Here is a 20417-nt window from a genome sequence, read left to right as displayed (position 1 = left end):
CAGTATAATTGTGCTAGATAATCAGGGACATATGGTGGGGGGAAGGCATGGATCCTGCTTGACAGCTGGGGTGGGGCAACAGAATCAGCCGGTGGAAGATGGGGGTGTATGAGGACACCCCTAAGGGCAGGGGAAGGCCTGTGTCTGGGAGGTGTGTTGGGGGTGGGGGTCCATGTGGGTGATTCCATGGCATATGTAAGACTGTCCACGCTTTGAAAAGACAGTGAGCAGTCAAGGGTAAGGGGCGTGGCTGAAGCATATCTGAAAGAGGACATGTGTGGTCTTGGGCAGAGGACCACTATATCTCAAATATTGGGTGACAAGGTCTCTGTCCCCAGAATTCAAGGAATGTGGCATTGGAGGCCTACCTCATCAAGCCTCACAGCTATGTGGGCCTGACCTGCACAGCCTTCCAGAGGAGGGAGGTAGGAGCGTTGGCTGCACAGCCAGGTGGCCCTGGCCAGAATGTCCCACTCGAGCTGGAGCCCCTTGCTGATCAGCAGCTCCGCTTCCGCTGCACCACTGGGAGGCCCAACGTTTCTCTGTCATCATTCCACATCAAGGTGGGCACCAGGGGAAGCCAGGGTGTAGGGGTAGGGACCATAAGCTGAGGAGGGTGGTGCCGAGAAACAAGTGTCTCGTGGTGGAGGTGGGTGTGGGTGTGGGTGTGGGAGGAAGTAAAAGGTGGGAGGAAGGACACGGCAGGAAGACAGGAAGGGGCTGGGAGACATCAAAGGCCAGAGATGCTGAGTATCTCTGAGGACCTCCTATGTCCCCTCAGAATAGCGTGGCCCTGGCCTCCATCCAGCTGCCCCCCAGCCTGTTCTCAACCCTTCCGGCTGCCCTGGCTCCCCCAGTCCCTCCAGATTGCACCCTGCAACTGCTGGTCTTCAGAAATGGCCGTCTTTTCCGCAGCCACGGCAACACTTCCCGTCCTGGAGCAGCTGGGCCTGGCAAGAGGCGTGGTGTGGCCACCCCAGTCATATTTGCAGGAACCAGTAAGGGACTAACTTCCTGCATGTCGGTCTTGCCCCTTGCACATTCATGGCTCCCTACTGCCCTGGCACAGTTGGCAGAGGATAGCAGAAACCTTAGAGTTTCTCAACGAGGGTGGGAGTGGAGATGGTCTGTAAAGGAAGGGATTGGTGCTGAAAAGGATTAGGGGGACTGTGGTTTTATATCCCAGACATAGGACAATTTTATATCCTAAGTATATGACTTATCAGAAAGTTGTAAGCAAAGCGTCAGTTCCTTCCCTCCACACCAAATCCCAGACTTCTTGCACTGCCACTCATGAGCCCCAGGCAGGTGGGGCTCATGAACACATCCTGGCAGCTTAGCACTGTCTTTAGTGTTATAAGGAGAAAAACACAAGAGCCATGGGTTGCCCCACAATGGCTACTGCCTCCCAAGTAGTGGAATACTTGACTAACACCCCAGTGCTATGCCTACCAGAGGCTCCTCAGACTTCTAGACCAGCAGCCCTGGTGTGTCCTAAAAGGCAAGACAGTTGTGACCTTGTGGTTAGAGGTGGGACTGATGCAGTAAATCCCAAGAGGTAGTCAGAACTTCCAGGCACAGCATATAAGGTAGAGACCAGAGCAGGAGGGATAACTGGTGGGGAAGAATACACTGCTTTGTTTTTGGTCTGGTTCCCAGGAACTGTGTGGATTATTGTAACCCGTCCTTACATCAGGAGCAGTTCTTCCCCCACCACCTGCCTACATGTGTCCTTCTAAGTCCCTCTTTCCTTCCACTTTCCAAACTCTTGGCTTGCTCACCCAGCAATCTCCATCTACAATGGGACCCACACTGTGTATGCCAGACTCGGGGCATCAGTTTTGCCTTCTGCAAACACCACTTGCACATCAGAGCACCTTCAAGCATCATTGGCTTATCTACCTTCTTTTACATGCCATGCAGGGTCCTGTGTGCCATGAAGGTGTTGCTGTTACTACCCTGGCATCCCTTCCTGTTCCTAAAACAGGCTCTTTCCAGGCTGGGTGGGAACGCTTGTTAGGTACCTAGCATGTGCCAACTTCTGCTGGGCTGAGAGATGCTTGAGCACAGACAGTTGGGTCCTTACCCTTAAGTGTGCACACTGTGGCCGGCAGGCCCTGAATGAGTCATTAGAAGTGAGTGGCAATGCAAGGTGCCTGGACTATGGAGTTACGATGTTCATCTGAACCTAGCTAGGGGCCAGGGAGGCCTTCTTGAAAACTCAAGTTTCTCTGAGACCTGAATGATAGGTCATCAGAGGAAGGGTCACTCAATGTTGTCAACCACATGAGTTAATAGCTGTATTAGTGGAGAGCTGTGGAGGTAGGGTGGGGGCTGTATGCTCCACGTCACAGGTACTGTCTCCCATATAGCTCTGCTTAATTCCTTTCTCAGGTTTCTCTCCTGTCCCACCCATCTCTCTTTTCAGATGCCAACTGTTCCTTCCAGGGATTCCTCCACACTTGGCTTGTCCCTCCCTCTGAGTTAGCACAGCAACCAATGTCACTTTTTACTGGACACCTTGGGTGGGGAGGCCTTCCATGGTTTCACCTGTCTCTTCCCCACTCCCTGGCTGAGTCTCCCCCGGTAGACTGACACTTGCAGGTGGGCAGGACCCCTGCATGCTCTGACCACTGCAACAGTCGCTCTGCTTTGCCACTCAGCAGTCTTCCTCATAGCCTTGAGTGTCTATATGGACTTCCCTGTCCCTGCAGGTGGCTGCGGTGTGGGAAACTTGACTGAGCCAGTGGCTGTTTCACTGCGGCACTGGGCGGAAGGAGCAGATCCCATGGCAGCTTGGTGGAACCAGGAGGGGCCCGGGGGCTGGAGTTCCGAAGGCTGCAAGCTCCGTTTCAGCCAGCCCAATGTCAGCTCCCTGTACTGTCAGCACTTGGGCAATGTGGCTGTGCTCATGGTGTGTATAGTGTGTGTGGGGGTGTGTGTGTGCAGAGATGCAAGGAGGCGAGGGAACATGTGGGAGATAGGGACTGTAGTACTTTGATCACTTGGAACCAGAAGAAAACACAGAAAGGACAGCAGCCTTGTGCTTTGTTGATGTCAAAGTTCATGGGAAATGACCCTCTAGTCTCTTCCACGCCTCTCCATCTTTCATCTTTCAAGATGGATCTGGAATCATCTAGCATGGCCTTCAGGTCCTATGTTTTTGTTTGGATGGTTGGTTTGGCTTTTGAAATAAAATTTCTTGTAGCCCAGCCCATTATATAGTCGAGAATGACCTTGAATTGCTTATCTTCTTGCTTCCACCATGCAAGTGTTGGGATAATAGGCATGTATCACCATGCCTATTTTGACCTGAATTCTTCTAATTAAAAAGCAACCTGGGGCCCAGAGATAATGACACATGCCTTTAATCTCAGCACTCAGGAGGCAGAGGCAAGCAGATTTCTGTGAGTTTGAGGCCAGCCTGGTCTACAAATTGAGTTTCAGGACAGCCAGGGCTATACAGAGAAACCTTGTCTTTAAAACACCCTCCAAAAAATAAAAGCAACCTGGGAATATGTGTAGTAATTCATTCCCTATCCCATTCCTCACCCAGCTTCTGCTGATACAGACAGACACACAGCCCATCACAGACAGCCTTCTTCCTTGCAGCTCACCTGAATTTTTAAAAAGTGATTTTTTAAAAAGTGATTTTTCTTTTTATTTTATGTGCATTGGTGTGAGGGTGTCATATCCTCTGGAACTGTAGTTACAGGCAGTTGTGAGCTGCCATGTGGATGCTAGGAACCTGGGTCTTCTGGAAGAGCAGCCAGAGTTAACATTTTTTTTTTTTTTTTGAGATAAGGTTTCTCTGTGTAGCTTTGGAGTCTGTCCTGGAACTTGCTCTGTAGACCAGGCTGGCCTCGAACTCACAGAAATCTGCCTGCCTCAGCCTCCCGAGTGCTGGGATTAAAGGTGTGAGTCACCACCACCCAGCACAGCCAGTGTTCTTAACCACTGAGCCATCTCTTCACCCCTATCTCTGAGTTTTCAACTGGCCATCTAAGAAGTCAGTCCCCTGAAAAGCAGAACACTAGAAGGGGTGAGGCAGGTGAGAAGCTATCAGTGTTTTCTGAGGCCAGCCTCTTGAGTGGCTGGCCTCACACTTGCATTTTACCTAGCAAATAAGCTAAAGCATAAAGGTGTTCAGCTCCAAGGCTGCATGGGTCAAGACAAGGGAAAGTGGCTTAGGGAAAGACAGGGTCTGCTCAGTCCTCTCACCTGTCCCTCCTTCACAGGAGCTGAGTGCATTCCCTCGGGAGGTAGGAGGTCCTGGAGCTGGTTTGCATCCTGTTGTGTACCCCTGCACAGCTCTGCTGCTACTCTGTCTTTTCTCCACCATCATCACCTACATCCTCAACCACAGGTGAGCAGTGCTCCAGGGAGGAGGGAGTGGGGGGTGGCTCATCACAGGCTGGTAGATGCTGCTTCTTGAGTGGGGTTGGAGAACACATTGTGAAGGTTGGGGTAGGGAGATTATGGACTTCTTTCCTGTCGCATGGAGCACATTTATACACAGATAGGTTGTCTTCCTCTTTTTGGCTCTCCCAGTGGCCTTGAGACCCTGCAGAGCAGTGGTTCTCAACCTCCCTAAAGCTGCCACTCTTTACTACAGTTCCTCATGTTGTGGTGATTCCCCCCACCACCATAAAATTATTTCATTGCTACTTCATAACTGTAATTTTACAACTGTTATGAATCGTAATGTAAAATACCTGATATGCCAGGTATCTGATAGGTGACCCTGTGACAGTGTCATTCAATCCCCCAAGGGGGTCTTGACCCACAAGTTGAGAACCACTGCTGTAGTGGGTTGGACAGCTCATTAATAAAAGACTCTTTCTCTTTCTCATTAATAAAAGCTCCATCCATGTGTCCCGGAAGGGTTGGCACATGCTGTTGAACCTGTGTTTCCACATGGCCATGACCTCTGCTGTCTTTGTGGGGGGCATCACTCTAACCAACTACCAGATGGTTTGCCAAGCGGTAAGAAGGGGATGGGGGCTCTAAAACCAGTGACTTCAGGGTTAGAGGGGGCATAGCAAGAAAGAGAAGGTTTTTGGAAATAGCCCTCAGTTCCTCTGTTGTCTGTGCTAGCCTTGTAGGGTTGGGAAGGGGCGATGTGTAGAGTAACAGGGATGGTCAGACTAGCTCCAAGATCACTGGAGATAGGGCTTCAAAGTGGAGAGGGGGATCACAGTGGAGGAGAGGTCATGTATCAGCCAAACTGCTGTGCCTGGGTCCTGGAGACTCCCCGGGGTGAAAGAAGGGGGGGAGAAAGGGAGGGAGGGAGGGAGACAGAGAGACAGAGACAGAGAGAGCGCTTGAGCATGAGCATGAGCTCTGGCTGGAAGCAGAGAGGACACCGGTGAGGACCAATATTAATGAGTACCTGGGTGGGATGCTGGAAACATGGGAATAGTGGGAACATACACGGCCATTGACGTTCCAGGGTATAGCCCAGTCAGCAGCTCAGGTCCCAAGCCTCAGTGCCTTGACCTTGTAGGTGGGCATCACTCTGCACTACTCTTCCTTGTCCACGCTGCTCTGGATGGGGGTAAAGGCTCGAGTCCTCCACAAGGAGCTCACTTGGAGGGCGCCCCCTCCAGAAGAAGGGGATGCAACACCACCTGGTCCTCGCCCCATGCTCCGGTAAGTGCTTTCTGCTCTCAGCTATGGGAAGCCTCAAGACCCAAGACAGGTGTAGCAAAGCTGGGGTGGATGGGGGTGAGTACAAGATCCCTCTCCAAAGGCAAGAGGCAGGGGATAGGGAAGGAGGTGACATCAAAGGACATTGGGTAGGGACCCTAAAAACCTTCATAACATCCCTCACTCAGATTGCTTAGGGCTGGAGAGAACAATTTTGGCCCTTGCCCCTTAGAACAGTTCTTGGCCAAGTTCTAGACCCTTAGGGGGCCTTACATCCCTGCCCTCCCCTATCTCCCCAAATCACACAGATTTTAAGGAGACAGAGGAAAAGACAGAGATATCAGTTTGAGGGTTCCAAGCACCTGGTTCCCTTCGAGTGCTCCATCTCTCTGACCTTCAAACCCTGTCCCCCAGGTTCTATTTGATTGCTGGAGGGATCCCCCTCATAATCTGCGGCATCACCGCTGCGGTCAACATCCACAACTACCGGGACCACAGTCCCTAGTGAGCACCACTCCCTCCTGCCTCATCATCACCATCTGTCTACCCCAACCTTCACACCAGCCCCATGCCTGCCGTTCCACCCAGCCAGAGAGCCCCTGCATGCTGACTAAGCCAGGTCCTGCCTCACCTCTCTACTTCCCACATCCTACCTCATCAACCACCCAACCTGTGCCCCAGCACCGGGGTTCTCCAAACTCTTCTTCATCCACTACCTCTGTCTCCCCCTAGTTGCTGGCTGGTGTGGCGTCCAAGCCTTGGCGCCTTCTACATACCGGTGGCGTTGATTCTGCCCATCACCTGGATCTACTTCTTGTGTGCGGGCCTGCACTTACGGGGTCATGTGGCCCAGAATTCAAAGCAGGGTAACAGCAGGCTCTCTCTGGAACCAGGGGAAGACCTGAGGGGTTCCGCCAGGCTCAGGAGTAGTGGCGTCCTCCTGAGTGACTCTGGTTCCCTTTTGGCTACCGTTAGCGCAGGGGTAGGGACACCTGCGCCCCCAGAGGATGGTGATGGCGTATATTCTCCGGGAGTCCAGCTGGGGGCATTGATGACCACACATTTCCTGTACCTGGCTATGTGGGCCTGTGGCGCCTTGGCGGTGTCTCAGCGCTGGCTGCCGGGAGTGGTGTGTAGCTGTCTCTATGGTGTGGCAGCTTCAGCCCTGGGCCTCTTTGTCTTCACACACCACTGTGCCAGGCGTAGGGATGTTCGGGCTTCCTGGCGCGCCTGCTGTCCTCCTGCTTCATCATCGGCCTCCCACGCCCCACCCCGGGCCCTGCCTGCTGTTGCGGAGGATGGGTCCCCAGTGTTGGGGGAGGGGCCAGCCTCCCTCAAGTCCTCCCCAAGTGGCAGCAGTGGCCGCGCGCCGCCGCCTCCTTGCAAACTCACCAATCTGCAGGTGGCCCAGAGTCAGGTGTGCGAGGCTGGCGTGGCTGCCCGCGGGGATGGAGAGCCAGAGCCCACGGGCTCCCGTGGCAGCCTAGCTCCCCGGCACCATAACAACCTCCATCACGGGCGCCGAGTACACAAGAGTCGAGCCAAGGGGCACCGAGCCGGAGAGACTAGCGGCAAGAGCCGGCTCAAGGCGCTGCGCTCGAGCGCGTCCCCAGGAGCTCCTGAGCTGCTATCTAGTGAGAGCGGCAGCTTGCACAACAGCCCTACCGACAGCTACCCCGGCAGCAGCCGCAATAGCCCCGGAGACGGCCTTCCACTCGAGGGCGAGCCCATGCTCACGCCGTCGGAGGGCAGTGACACTAGCGTAGCGCAGATCCCTGAGACGGGGCGCCCCGGGCAGCGCCGCTGCGCCAGCCGTGACAACCTCAAGGGCAGCGGCAGTGCACTGGAGAGGGAGAGCAAGCGCCGCTCATACCCGCTCAACACCAGTCTTAACGGCGCCCCCAAAGGGGGCAAGTATGAGGATGCCAGTGTGACTGGTGCAGAGGCCATAGCAGGAGGCTGCATGAAGACCGGCCTCTGGAAAAGCGAGACCACTGTCTAGGGCAGAGGTGGGCCAGATTTAGGATGGGCTGGCCATACCGGCTTGTTACTTCTAGATCTTCCTGGGCTGTCCAAGCTGTCTACCGATATGTAGGTTTGAGGTGGCTGTCCCTGGGCTCACCACCTTTAGTTACCCAGGCTGGGGAAGGGAGAGGCAGAAGCTTGCCATTTGTCTGGTGGATTAGCCCTCAGCAGTAGCCACAGACAATCACAGGCATCAGTTTAGACCAGTTTTGATGGTCAAGTTCTTGGCTTGCCTTTCCAGGTAGGGGGTAAAAGTTCCGTCGGCCTATGGGGTGACCCATAAACCGAGTGGAAGAGCCCAGCCCAGGTAGGCTCAGGAAACCTGGGAACTGCCTTTTCCTCACAAGGCACCACCGAGGCCCATTGCTTGGGAAACTATCCTAGCAGGTGAGCCAGGTGCCCTGCCAGGGGAGTAACAGGTGCTGCCTTTTCAGATAACTATGCAAAGGGGGGAGGGGGCAGTGTGTAGGCAACTCGAGCTCAGCTAGTCCCACGGGAGAGGGACAGGTGGGGGAGGGGCACAATTAGGGGGACATAATCCCTAGGGAGTGGTACACTATTCTTCCAGCAGAGTTCAGAGCAAAACCTGAACCCTGCTCACCTGAGAGAGAGATGCTGCCAGGTGCCTAAAGACTCAAGGGGAGGGAGCTGATGTTTGGATCTGGGCACCACCTGTACAATGGTCTAAAGAGCGGGCGCTTAGCTGCTCAGTTACAATACCTACTGCCTGCTCTCAGCTGTCCACCTCCAAGGGACTGAGGGAAAATGCCTCCATGAGGCTTCTGTGGCAAAGCCATAGCAGTAATCCAATTCCTAACTCCAGTTAGAAACCTAAAATGCCAAACCATCTCCCACCTCTGAAACCCAACTAGACTCTGAGGCCATACCTGGGTCCAGGGTGCTCAAGAGTCTGTGCTTTCACGACTTGCTAAAATCTCCAGCCACCGTTTTTCTGAACTTAAAATGCCTTTTACTCCCGAACCACATGGAAGTGTCGGAATCCCTGGGTCTTGTGAAGCAGCAGGGAACCCAGGTCTGGTCAGCTGAGAGAATAGAGTGGGGAGAATCCATACTCCTTAAGATGGGTCCTGTTATTTATGCTTGCTGCACAGTCGATATTAGAGGAAAAAGCTTTGTATTACTCTTCCACATATGCTGGCTGCTGTTTACATACCCTGCCAACGCCTTAGCACTGGAGAGCTTTTTGCAATATGCCGGGGAAAGGGGAGGGAGGGAATGAAGTGCCAAAGAAAACATGTCTCAAAGTTCTGGTTTTATACAATAGAATGTTTTCTAGCAGATGCCTCTTTGTTTTAATATATTAAAATCTTGCAAAGCCCTTTGAGCAACAACGGTAGTTCACCTCTGGTCTGTTTGTTGGTGATGTAAAGAAGCTTATGAAAGTGTAAGACTCCTAGAGCTTAGACCAAACACAAGCCAGGGACTCTGCTCCTGCTCATGTAATGGTCGACACCATGAGGAATGCATTTACTTCACATCAGTGCAGAAGAGAGCTGGGTGGATCTTCAGCAGTCTTAGGAGGACTCCATCCCACACTCTAGACAGCCAACTTGCTGACCTGCACCAAGGGACAGGACTTTGCAACTCACAGACATTCCACACACCCCCAAACATCTCTAGGACACTGGGTTCAATTAACCGCAACTCATGGTTCCTTTAAATAAGAAAGGAATATCCAAGGGTCCTATACATCTACTTCTTGCAACACGACAGGAGCCTATGAACAAACTGTAGTTAGAATTACTGAATATACTTTGAAGAATGTGCATCAGGGAGGGTTAGGGACACTCATGGCTGCCTGGCTAGCAGCTTGGGCTCTCTGAAAGTCCCTAACTTCCTGAGGGGTGCGCAAATATTGCTCAATTTCACTATCAGAAATGTCCTCATCCCCAGTCACTGTAGAAATGGAGGGTGTGGGATGGGTTCGTTTGGAAGGCTTCAACATGCAGGGTGGGAGGAGAGGTGCAGGACTAGAAGGGCGTTTCCTCTTGGACAAATTGAAGGTCCTGTCCTCCGCCTCCTCTTGCTGTCCTTGCTCTCCCTGCTCTTGCTCCTGGGTCTCCGCTTCTGCTGTTCCATCTCGAAAAGCCATGCGGACCAGCATGTGGCGGTGCTGGAGGAGGTCACCAATGTGTTTCACCACAGTCCGCTTATCAAGCTTTAGGACTCGTAGCCAGGCCAGCTGGCTGGCCATCTGAAGCAGCACAGCCAGGAGCTCCTGCAGACGAGAGGCAGCCGGGTAGGGCAGGTCCACATTGGCCAATTTACAAAACTGGGCAAGAGAGCATGTCAGTCGGGCTGAAGGCCGCAGAGACTGCCATGCCAGGAAGGTGGCTGCAGTGATGACAGGCAAGGGATGCCTCCCAGTCACTAGCCATGTCTCATTTGCCAGCTCCACAAGCAGCAATGTTCGGGACAGCATCTTGTCTTTGTCTTCCACATATTTGGCTGGTATGGGTGAGGAAGCTTGGAACAGTCTGAAGCTGAAACAACCCAAATGAAGGTCAAGTGAATGATGATAAAAAGAGTGTTCTTCCAGGGTGAGAAGGTAGTCTACCCAAGATGGATGGGGAAGCTGTTTTGTCCGAGAGACACTCAAGATCATTGGGAAGCAAGGTGCTGAGAAAAGGGGGCAGGCACGTGCCAGGTGAAGGCACTAACATAGTTGAGCACCTTCCTATTGACACAATTCCAATGTCCTCATTTACTCTACAGAGAGTGTACCATTATGTGTGTTTACTTAGGATATGACCAAGTTTCTTTTCTCAAAGATTTATTTATTTATTAATTATGTGTATAGTATTCTGCCTCTATGTATCCCCGCACACCAGAAGAGGACACCAGATCTCATTATAGATGGCTGGGAGCCACCATGTGGTTGCTGGGACTTGAACTCAGGACCTCTGGAAGAGCAGGCAGTGCTCTTAACCTCTGAGCCACCTCTCCAGCCCAGGATACTACCAAGTTTCAACATTACTGTTTGGGTTTTTGGGTTTTGTTTTCTTTTTTTGCTTCTTTTATCATAGGGTCTCATCATGAAGTCCAGGCTAGTCTAGAACTCCAGATGCTTTTGCTTCAGCCTCCCAGGTGCTGGGATTAAAGGTGTGTGCTACCAAACCTAATCAGCCATTTTGTGGTCTGGTTTTGTTTTAAAGTATACTTGTCAGAAAAAAAAAAAAAAAAAAAAAAAAAAAAAAAAAAAAAAAAAAAGGAAGCAAGCCAAGGACACCTGTAATTCTGGCAGTAAGAAGATGGAGGTAAGATGATCAGAAGTGCAAACACAGCCTGGGCTGTATGAGACTGTCTAAGACCAAACAACTAAAAAATCTCACTAAAACCTTAGCTTCGAACCTAGTTCTACTACTAACTAGTTATCTTTGGACTCCATAGAGAGGTGATCCTGCTGGAGCAGGGCCACTGAATACAGTGACCCATGGCCCCTGCCACATAATCCAATGATCGACATTCATAAAGCAGGAGTGGGGCAACTCAGTAGCCTTATGCCAAGGCTGGCTAGGGATTTTTTTTTTTTTTTTTTTTTTTTTTTTTTGTAAACATTATCGCAGTCCTGTGATGGAAAGGGGATTTGAAGATTACAGTGCTCTGGAAATGGTATCAACCTCAGTGGTAAACACGGGATGGGAAGGAAAAACCCTCACACCCTTTGAGACAGGCTCTGGTAACAGCATGCATCTGCCAGGACACCTCCCCACCCTGGGCTTCCTCCTACACAAGTACCTGCTGCAGTAAGACTTCACCAGTTCTTCCAGGCACAGAGCTGGCACATCCAGCCCCAGAAGCTTCACTAGCTGCATGTAGGTGCCTGAAAACACATCCAGATCGGCATACAACAGGGTGCAGATGGTTCCCATGGTCAGGGGCCAGTTGTGCTGCCGGCAGGTGATTAGAACACAGCATCCAACTAACACCTCCTTCTTCTGTAGCCTAGCATCTCGGATGCCAGGCAGCTGATAGGCCCTTTGATAGTAGGAGATTGCTGTATCCTCGAACGTGGGGGGCAACTTCAGAATTCGACACAGGTCTCTCACTCGACGGAGATCTAGGGAAACACATCACAAGCAGAGAGGTCAAAGGAAGTTATGTATACCTACTAGCAAGTTCGTCTAGGGCTTAGTTTAGTTCTGTTAAACTTGCCATATATAGCATATGTGCAAATAATATGCCCTTCTGTCCTAATGGGACACTTGATGTGTTTTGTAGTGCTGCAGCTAGACCCCAGATCCTCAAGCATGCTGGGCAAACTCTTTATCGATGAGTTGTAGTCTTAGCCCCTTAGAACTGTAGTCCTTCCAAAGGTACAGAAAATTTGTGGGAAGGTCACATTCAATCCACTACCTTTATATGAGCTATTGCAACTTATAGCCAGGGCAAAGTTTATTTATTTTTTGGTACGAGGGATTGAACCCGAAGCCTTACACATGATAGGTGCATACTCTGTCACTAACCTACCCCCTAGCTCCAAAACCAAGCTTTTACTCAGGTTTCTTGAGGCTACTTTAAGCCCCGTGCAGACCCAAACCTTCACCTACCTCTATTCCTTTTGGTTTTAAGACACACACACTGTGAAAACTGGGTTGACCTCAAAGTCTATCATCCTGCTTCACCTCCTGAGTTCTGGGACTGTAGGCATGCACCCCATCAGTAACTGTTTTCTTCTAGCCTATATCTTTTATTGGTGATGCTGACAACAAGGACACACACAGATAGACTAGGATATCAAGACAATTTTCTTTAAAGCCACTGTATCATAAAAAGTTGATTCTCGGAGCTGGAGAGATGGCTCAGAGGTTAAGAGCACTGACTGCTCTTCCCGAGGTCCTGAGTTCAATTCCCAGCAACCACATGGTGGCTCACAACCATCCGTTATGAGATCTGGTGCCCTCTTCTGGTGTGCAGATATACATGGAAGCAGAATGTTGTATACATAATAAATAAATAAAATCTTTAAAAAAAAAAAAGTTGATTCTCTGGGCTGGAGGGATGGCTCAGCAGTTAAAAGCTCTTGCTGCTCTAGCAGGGGACCTGAGGTTCAGTTCCCAGCACCCAATGGCAGCTCACAACCACCTATAACTCCAGTTCCACTGGTGCACATACATACATACATACATACATACATACATACATACATGCATGCAATTCCAACACGCATACAAATATTAAAACAAAACATTAAAGAGTCACATAAATAAAGCAAAGCTGAAATTTCAGGGCAAGAGGTTGATTCTCACCTCGTTGCTGGCTGCGACTAACTTGTTCATTTTCCCCGGTGCTTCGAGAATAGGTCACTTCTGTAAAATAATAAACAACAAATAGCACATTTAGCCTCTGTTCATTAATCATCTCCTTGCCCCCTGACCACATAAGACCAGGGAGATTGCAAATTATTGTTTGTCTACTTCCCATCTCAGAGAAGATACCCATCCATGCAAAAGTAAAGGTTCACCAGGCCTTTTTTTTTTTTTTTTTTAAGACAGGGTTTCTATGTGGCTTTGGAGGCTGTCCTAGAACTCACTCTGTAGACCAGGCTGTCCTCGAACTCAGAGATCCACCTGCCTCAGCGTCCCGAGTGCTGGGATTAAAGGCGTGCGCCACCAACGCCCAGCCTCACCAGGCTTTTTAAGTAGTCAAATGGCACTGAAGACAGATAGTATAGAACTATATGAAGCAGCGCTGGTGATTCCACTTTTCCAGTTAGTTCTCTGTTACATTCCATTTTGAGGGCTGCACTAGTCAAGGACTAGCACAGAGATTCTCAATCTTCTAATGCTGTAAAACCCCCCCCAGCCATAAAAATTAGTTCCGCTGCTACCTCATAACTGTAATTTTGCTAGTGTTATGAATTAGAATGTAAATAGCTGATATGCAGGATAGTCTTAGGCGACTCTGGCGAAAGGGTTACTCGATCTCCCAAAAGGGCCAAAGAGAACCGGTGGACTAAACAACAGAGTGGAAGGAGGGGAGGAGCATTTTGCCAATTAATGCTAAAAACTACTATGGGATAATGGTTCGTGCTGTATTCCCAAATAATTTAGCGACAAGCCTTCGACACTGACCAGGTCTAACGCGATGGGTGAAACCTTTTCCGTTTCATTCATTCACCATTCAGTATACCCACTAAATGCCAGACACCATATGAGGTATTGGAGAAAATAGATGACTAGCACCCTCCTCCAGCTAATTTACTTTAAACGAGCTTCTCCCACATTTAACTGTGCGCATGACCAAGAAAAGGGGGGAGCTAGGAATCTGGGTTTAAGCATCCCACCGCCCCAGGCTATCCCCAGGGCCCGAGGACAGGTCCCAGTACCTCTGAGGTTGCCCTCGTCGTTGAAGGTGGTAGTAAGGACCCCTTCTGTGACCACACAGCCGCAGTCGGAGCACACCAGCTGGCTCTGAGAATAATGCGAATCTTCTACGAGCTCAGAGGAGCCGCAGTCCGGGCAGCGGCTTCCGCTCGGCATCTCACCATTTGTCAGTGCTGCAGTACCATCGGGACAACCCCTACTACGAGCGTATAGCAACTGTCCGGCGGCAGTGAAGTGGAGGGGACCTTATTCTGGCTGCACCTTTCTCTTCCGGTCGACTGGACAACGGGCTACTGGTTTGCTCCGCCCCGTAGCCGCTTTCTGCTTCCGATCTCGTCTATGGACTCGGGTGGAAACATGAGCTAGAAAGAAAGGTTCCTGGGCTTAATTGTGTAGCAGGTTCTTTGGTGTCTTGAAATTGGGATACGTTGGGAATTGACACATGGCAGAGATAAGGAATTGTTGTCTACGGAACACTATTTAAAATTATTTATGTATTATTTGTTTATTTATTATGTATACAGTGTTCTGTCTGCATGTATCCCTGCAGACAAGGAAGGGGCACCGGATCTCATTACAAATGGTTGTGAGCCATCATGTGGTTGCTGGGATTGAACTCAGGATCTCTGTAAGTCCAGCTAGTGTTCTTAAGCTCTGTGCCATCTCTCCAGCCCCCCAAAACACTGTTTTTTAAATATCATATAATATATTATTTGTTTTAAGACTGTCTTGCTTATGTAGGCCAGGCTGACCTAGAATACTAGGACTTCTGCCTGATTCCCCCAACCACCCCATTATTGTGTGTTTTTCGAGACAGGGTTTGTCTGTGTAGCTTTGGAGCCTGTCCTGGAACTCAGTAGACCAGGATGGTCTTGAACTCACAGAGATCCTGCCTCCCAAAGGTTGCGATTAAAGGCCTGCGCTGCCACCAACACCGGGCCAACCTGATTCCTTTTTGAAAGTCAAATGGAATCAGTTTGTCCCTTCCTCTATAGTAAGGAATGTTAAATTTGACCATAGTAGAAAACACATTACTCTGCACCGAGGAAGCAATAATTGTGCTCTGTTTTAAGGAACTGCCTCCCCAAATGACTTGCTTTCCCTCACTCAAAGTCTATTTTGTTTTTGTTTGTTTTCAACTATAAAATAAGGGAATCGAACCTGACAGGATGGTACACACCTATAATCCTTGGGAGATGGAAGCAAGAGGATCAGAAATTCAAGGTCATTTTCTTCTATATAACTAGTTGGAGGCCAGATGGGGCTACATCAGATCTTGTCACAAATAAATCAAAATAACTGGGTATGATGGCATACTCCTTTAATCCTACCCTTTGAGAGACAAAGAGTTTGAGGCCAGCTTGGTCTACTTGTCAGTTCAGGCCCAGCCAGAGCAACACAGTGAGAACCTGTCTCTAACTAACCAACTAACTAACTAACTAACTAACTAAATAAATAAATAAAACTGTTGAATTAACATCTTGAGTGGTAGACTTAGCTGTCTTCAGAGAGTAACATCCCCCCCCAAAAAAATACCCCATAGTTCTTACCTCAAAGAAGTAAGCTAGAGCCAAAAAGGACTAGCACTCAGGAACAGATTCAAGTTTCTCCAACAACAGTATACCATTAAAGTGCTTGAATGAGACTGTATTAGTTATAGGCCAAAAAAGCTATATATCAAAATATTCAGCAAATACAACGGTGGGGACCACAGGCAGGCATGCTAAATGCTAGACAATAGTGGGTAGACCTTTCCTGTGGGTTTCAGATGCTGTCTGATGACATTTTAGCTTCTGGATTGGTAGGCGCTAGCAGTTGGCTAAGAATACGTCTCAAGTTACTGGTTTTTTTGTTTTTGTTTGGGTTATTTTTGTTTGTTGAGACAGAGCTCACTATTTATCTCTGGCTTTCCTGGAACTTACTATATAGGCTAGGGTGGCCTCAAACCCACAGAAATCTGCTTACCTTTCTCTACCTCCTGAGTGTTAGGATTGAAGGCATGTGCCATACATTTGTTCTACATTTTTTTTTTTTTAAAGAAAATACATTCTCTGCTAGGCATGTTTTCTCTCTTCCTCTCCCCTGATCCCCTCTTCTTTCAACTTCAATGCACATCAGGCATTTTTGTATGAGGTTATATGGAGTAGTGAGGCTTTTGGCAAACTGGAGGATACAGGCAGGTTTAGAGCTGTTTAAACCCTTGAACTTTGGGGGCTGTAGAGATGACTCAGTGGTTGAGATACTAGTTGGTACTCCCGAGGCCCTGAGTTCAATTCCCAGCTACCACACGATGGCTCACAACCATCTGTATTGAGATCTGGTGCCCTCTTCTGGCCTGCAGGCATACATGCAGACAGAACACTGTACATAATAAATAAGTAAATATTAAAACCAACCAAACAAACAAACAGAAAACCTTGAACTTTGAGCTGTCCTGGTGGCACACAGCTTCAATCTAGCATCCAGGAGTCAAAGGCAGGCAGACCTCTGTAAGTTCAAGAGCAACTTGATTTGATGTACATAGTGAGTTCCAGGCCAGCTATTACATATACCCTCTCTAAATTTTTTTTAAAGAAAGAAAAACAATCTTGCATTTTAAGCTAAGAGAGGCACATGCCTGTATTCTCAGCACTTAGGAAATAGAGACAGGAGGATCCAGGGTTAAAAACAAGCCTGGCCTACATGAAAACTTGTCTTAAAAAAAAATAAACAAGTAAAAATATAAACAAAATGAAACCTTGAGCTTTAAGATCCCCTAAGATTCTGACTCCAGACTTCTTAGTTTCATATAGATCAAAGAATTCTGAGTAAGATATTGCTTCCAGTGATACCGTTATAGAAACTGAATTACAAATTAGATGTACTTAATGTGTTGGTGCCATTGTTCCAAACACCTTGTTGTAATATAAAAAGCAATTCCATGCGACAGTTCAAGTGGAGGGTTTTGTTTTGTTTTGTTTTGTTTTTAATGGGAAAGGGATTGTAAAAAAGCAGGGTGGGGGTGGGGGGTAGACAGGCCTCTGGGGACAGGAGCAACAGGAGAGACAGAGGGGGAGGGGAAGGGGGAGGGGAGGGGTAAGGAAAGAGGGAGAGGGAGAGAAAAAGGGAGGGAGGGAGGGAGAGAGAGGGGGGAGTGAGTGAGTTAGGAGGTGGGCAGGGTCCTTTTTGAAAGGGAACATCATACATATGCACAGGTGGTGCTCTTAGTGGCTGCAGCTGAGGGCAGATCATGTCAGAACTCCAAGGACAGGCCATTACAAATGCCTAAATCCTGGGAACTTAGTCCCCATTGAAACAGTATTGGGGGGTTGTTTTTTTTTTTAAGACAGAGTTTCTCTGTGTAACCCTGGCTGTCCTGGAACTCACTCTGTAGACCAGGCTGGCCTCAAATTCAGAGATCCACCTGCCTCCTCCTCCTCCTGAGTGCTGGGATTAAAGGTGTGTGCCACCACCACCTGGCAAAAGAATGGTTTCCAGATTTTTAATGATTTACTTATTTTTTATCTCATGTACATTGGTTTGCCTGTATGAGGGTGTTGGATCCCTTGGAACTGGAGTTATAGACAGTTGTGAGCTGCCATGTGGGTGCTGGGAATTGAACCTGGGTCCTCTGGAAGAGTATCCAGGGCTCTTAACCACTGAGCCATCTCTTCATCCCCCAGTTTTAAAATTCTGAGACAGGGCCTTATTGTGTAGCCCAGGTTGACTTCCAACTCTTAATCCTCCTGCCTCAGTTTCCAGAGTGCTGGGTTATAGGCTTGTACCACCGCTTCTGCTAAGATGTCGTTCTTCCATTCCTGTACAGAACCCTATCAGATTGCTGTGTCCTTTAGTGTATGCAGTTCAGTGCACTTAAAGAGAAAAGAGAGCTTTACCGCACCAGGATGTTCCAATTTGGATGTTCCACTTTCTCCACCATGCAAAGAGGAAGAAGCACAGTGTTATATTGAAGCCTCTCACCTACAACTGTAGAGTCAAAAGAATGGACACAGATAAAGGACACCTATGTGACAGGACAGACTTCTCAGATAGACCAAGGTCATATTCTGCCGAGTGGAGTATGCCTAGTGGTTCTCCATAATGTATTTGGAATATTTGCATCCTAAGAGCTCAGGGCACACCATTCCCAACCCTTTCTCTCACATCCTCTCCTGAGAGCTTCTTGGTCCCCCACTGCCATGACTGTTTTATCTGAGGCACTCCTGAGACAAATGCTAGAATGCCTGGTTTAGCGCTACAGAGGAGGGAGATGCTGAGAGGCAGCTGCACACACAGCCCAGAGACAGCACTGAAAAGACAGTCCAGGCATGGTCCACGTGTGCAATGCCAATTTTGATGTTGGGCTTTTTCTAGAACAGAGATGGAAATGGAAACTGCTCAAGGAGAGGCTGGTCTGGAGACAAGGAATCCCCTGCAACCCACCCCACGCCACGCCCACCCCCACCTCAGGCTAGACACATCCATTCTTGCACATTGTTAGTCTTGCTGACCTCTCCTTGGTGGCAAATTTCCGAGACTCAATCATCTAGGGAAAGGCTAACACTGGGTATGAAGGGTCAGGTGCTGTGAATAGCTGTCCTGGGTGGGCCTGGGAGAAGCACTAAATAGATGGAATTCCTCAGATTATATCATTTTTAGACCCTTCTAAGCTAATGTGAGTCACCGGAGAGGTTTGTTAGTCAACCCCAGGCGGGCTCCTCTTAGCTCTCTTGACTGCAACTTGGTGACTGGGCCACTTTCACTCTGAGGACTCTCATTGTCACCCCAAGCCTGGCTGCTCCATCAGGTCTTGGAGCCATTCTGACTGGATTTCTTTTTGGTCACTTGAGCTGTTTAATGAACATTCACTTCCCAATTCTCACTGAGAAGGCACACACACACACACACACACACACACACACACACACACACACCCCTTTGGCTGAAGAATATGCCCACCTTCTTGAACATCCAAGACCAAAAGACATGTTAACTTTTTTTTTAAATTGGGGGTGGGGGTTCAAGACAGGGTTTTTCTGTGGCTTTGGAGGCTGTCCTGGAACTAGCTTTTGTAGACCAGGTTGGTCTCAAACTCACAGAGATCTGCCTGCCTCTGCCTCCCAACTGCTGGGACTAAAGGCATGCACCACCACTGCCCAGCTTTTTTTTGTTTGTTTTTTAATTTTTATTTTGAGAGGAACTCTTATAGCCCAGCATACATCGAACTCACCATCCTTCTGGATGGATTTATCCAGGTTGGAATTAATCAGTGTGCCACCACTCCCAGCTGACATGTGATAGATAAGAAGTGGTCATGGGACTCACTTTGCTGCTCTCAGTAGGAATACTAGTTATGCCTCAGGATCTTCACTTCTAAGAAACTATAGATTATCTGCTTTTATGCAATCTCTAGGGGACTGAATTATATGGACTCCATCCCCAGTCTGAGCTATTTTCATAATTCTACTAGAATCAAAGAACATTATCTCCTTGCCCCATAGTGATTCTAGAGTGAGGGTGACAAACGTTTTCTGTAAAAGGCCAGGGAGCACTTATTTTGGTTTTCAAAGACAATCTGGACTGTGCTCAAACTACCAGATCCCTGCTATTGCGTCGAAAATACCAAAAGAGGTAGGTGCCTGTATACTTAGATAAATTTGGCTCTGCCTAATGAATCTCCATCTATAAAGACTAAAGTTTCAATTTCATGTAACTTCTGTATTGTATAATACTATCATTTTGATTTTTCTTTAATTCATCATTTAAATGTACAAGTCTCTCTTGGCTTAAAAGCTGTATAAACATGGGTAACAAGCCATAGTTTGCTGACTCCCTTTTGAATCCACAAAGTCAGATAGTTTAGGAGGTCTCAGAACAGAATTCCTGGACTCATCCTGAGTAGCTGCGATTACAGGTACATGCCACCCCACCCAGCTGACACGCCGATGTGACTCAGGCAGCTAAAGGTCTAAGTTTGTCTCATATGTCTAGTAGAGTTAGTTTCTCTGCCTTACCAAAATTAGTAGTAGTACCTCAGCACCACACTTTTGCAGTGAAGGTGCAGCCTGAACCAAACACTCATTCACATGCAAGAACAAATGCAGCTTTCTCTCCTGAGCTCTGTGGAGGCCGCAACTCTGTCACCAACGTGACCCTATCCAGGGCTCAGGATACATATTTCTTGGTGAAAAGAACAGAGAATTAAAATGCTGAGAACATTTGCCCTTGAGTTTTTGGTTGTGGGAGATGCTGGGCCAACTAAGCCAGTTTCAGGTCAGAGCTGGATAGTCAAGATGCACCACGAGGTGAGATGGCAGGAACCCAGAAGATAACGCCAAAAAGGAAGCCCCAAACAAGATCCATTTGTCTGGTTATTCAGCTCAAGGCTGTGGAAGGCTGTGTGCTGACACTTTGGGT

The 20417-nt window shown here is 48.7% G+C and overlaps 2 protein-coding genes across 4 annotated transcripts in view; one reads left to right on the top strand and one right to left on the bottom strand.

Annotated features, from left to right (window-relative positions):
- Adgra2 (adhesion G protein-coupled receptor A2) overlaps positions 1-9026 on the top strand; it is a 41112-nt gene extending 32086 nt beyond the window's left edge. For all 3 annotated transcript variants that reach the window (XM_027395384.2, XM_035453504.1, XM_027395385.2), the window contains 8 exons: positions 339-563; positions 782-998; positions 2715-2914; positions 4239-4366; positions 4863-4986; positions 5507-5652; positions 6064-6153; positions 6382-9026. In XM_027395384.2, the coding sequence (XP_027251185.2) occupies positions 339-563; positions 782-998; positions 2715-2914; positions 4239-4366; positions 4863-4986; positions 5507-5652; positions 6064-6153; positions 6382-7651 (2400 nt within the window). In that variant the 3' untranslated portion in view covers positions 7652-9026. The remainder of the gene's footprint in view (positions 1-338; positions 564-781; positions 999-2714; positions 2915-4238; positions 4367-4862; positions 4987-5506; positions 5653-6063; positions 6154-6381) is intronic.
- Positions 8935-14285, bottom strand: Brf2 (BRF2 RNA polymerase III transcription initiation factor subunit). Its single transcript, XM_027395386.2, has 4 exons — positions 14024-14285; positions 12945-13004; positions 11434-11755; positions 8935-10178 (listed from the first exon to the last, which is right to left on the bottom strand). The coding sequence occupies exons 1-4, from the start codon at positions 14175-14177 to the stop codon at positions 9464-9466; spliced, it is 1251 nt and encodes a 416-aa protein (XP_027251187.1). The 5' UTR covers positions 14178-14285; the 3' UTR covers positions 8935-9463.
- Between the last annotated feature and the right edge of the window lie 6132 nt (positions 14286-20417).

Source organism: Cricetulus griseus (assembly GCF_003668045.3).
Source record: "Cricetulus griseus strain 17A/GY chromosome 1 unlocalized genomic scaffold, alternate assembly CriGri-PICRH-1.0 chr1_1, whole genome shotgun sequence".
NCBI classification, from domain to species: domain Eukaryota; kingdom Metazoa; phylum Chordata; class Mammalia; order Rodentia; family Cricetidae; genus Cricetulus; species Cricetulus griseus.
The sequence above is the reverse complement of the archived record's forward strand: the minus strand, read 5'-3'. Positions and strand labels throughout refer to the sequence as shown.

What these genes read in the sequence shown, in the direction of transcription:
- Brf2 (XM_027395386.2), bottom strand. Translation starts at nt 14,177, where the DNA reads ATGCCGAGCGGAAGCCGCTGCCCGGACTGCGGCTCCTCTGAGCTCGTA. An exon ending in CGACGAGGGCAACCTCAGAG is followed by an intron (nt 13,005 to 14,023) that starts GTACTGGGACCT and finishes ATTATTTTACAG; the next exon opens with AAGTGACCTATTCTCGAAGC. An exon ending in TAGTCGCAGCCAGCAACGAG is followed by an intron (nt 11,756 to 12,944) that starts GTGAGAATCAAC and finishes GTGTTTCCCTAG; the next exon opens with ATCTCCGTCGAGTGAGAGAC.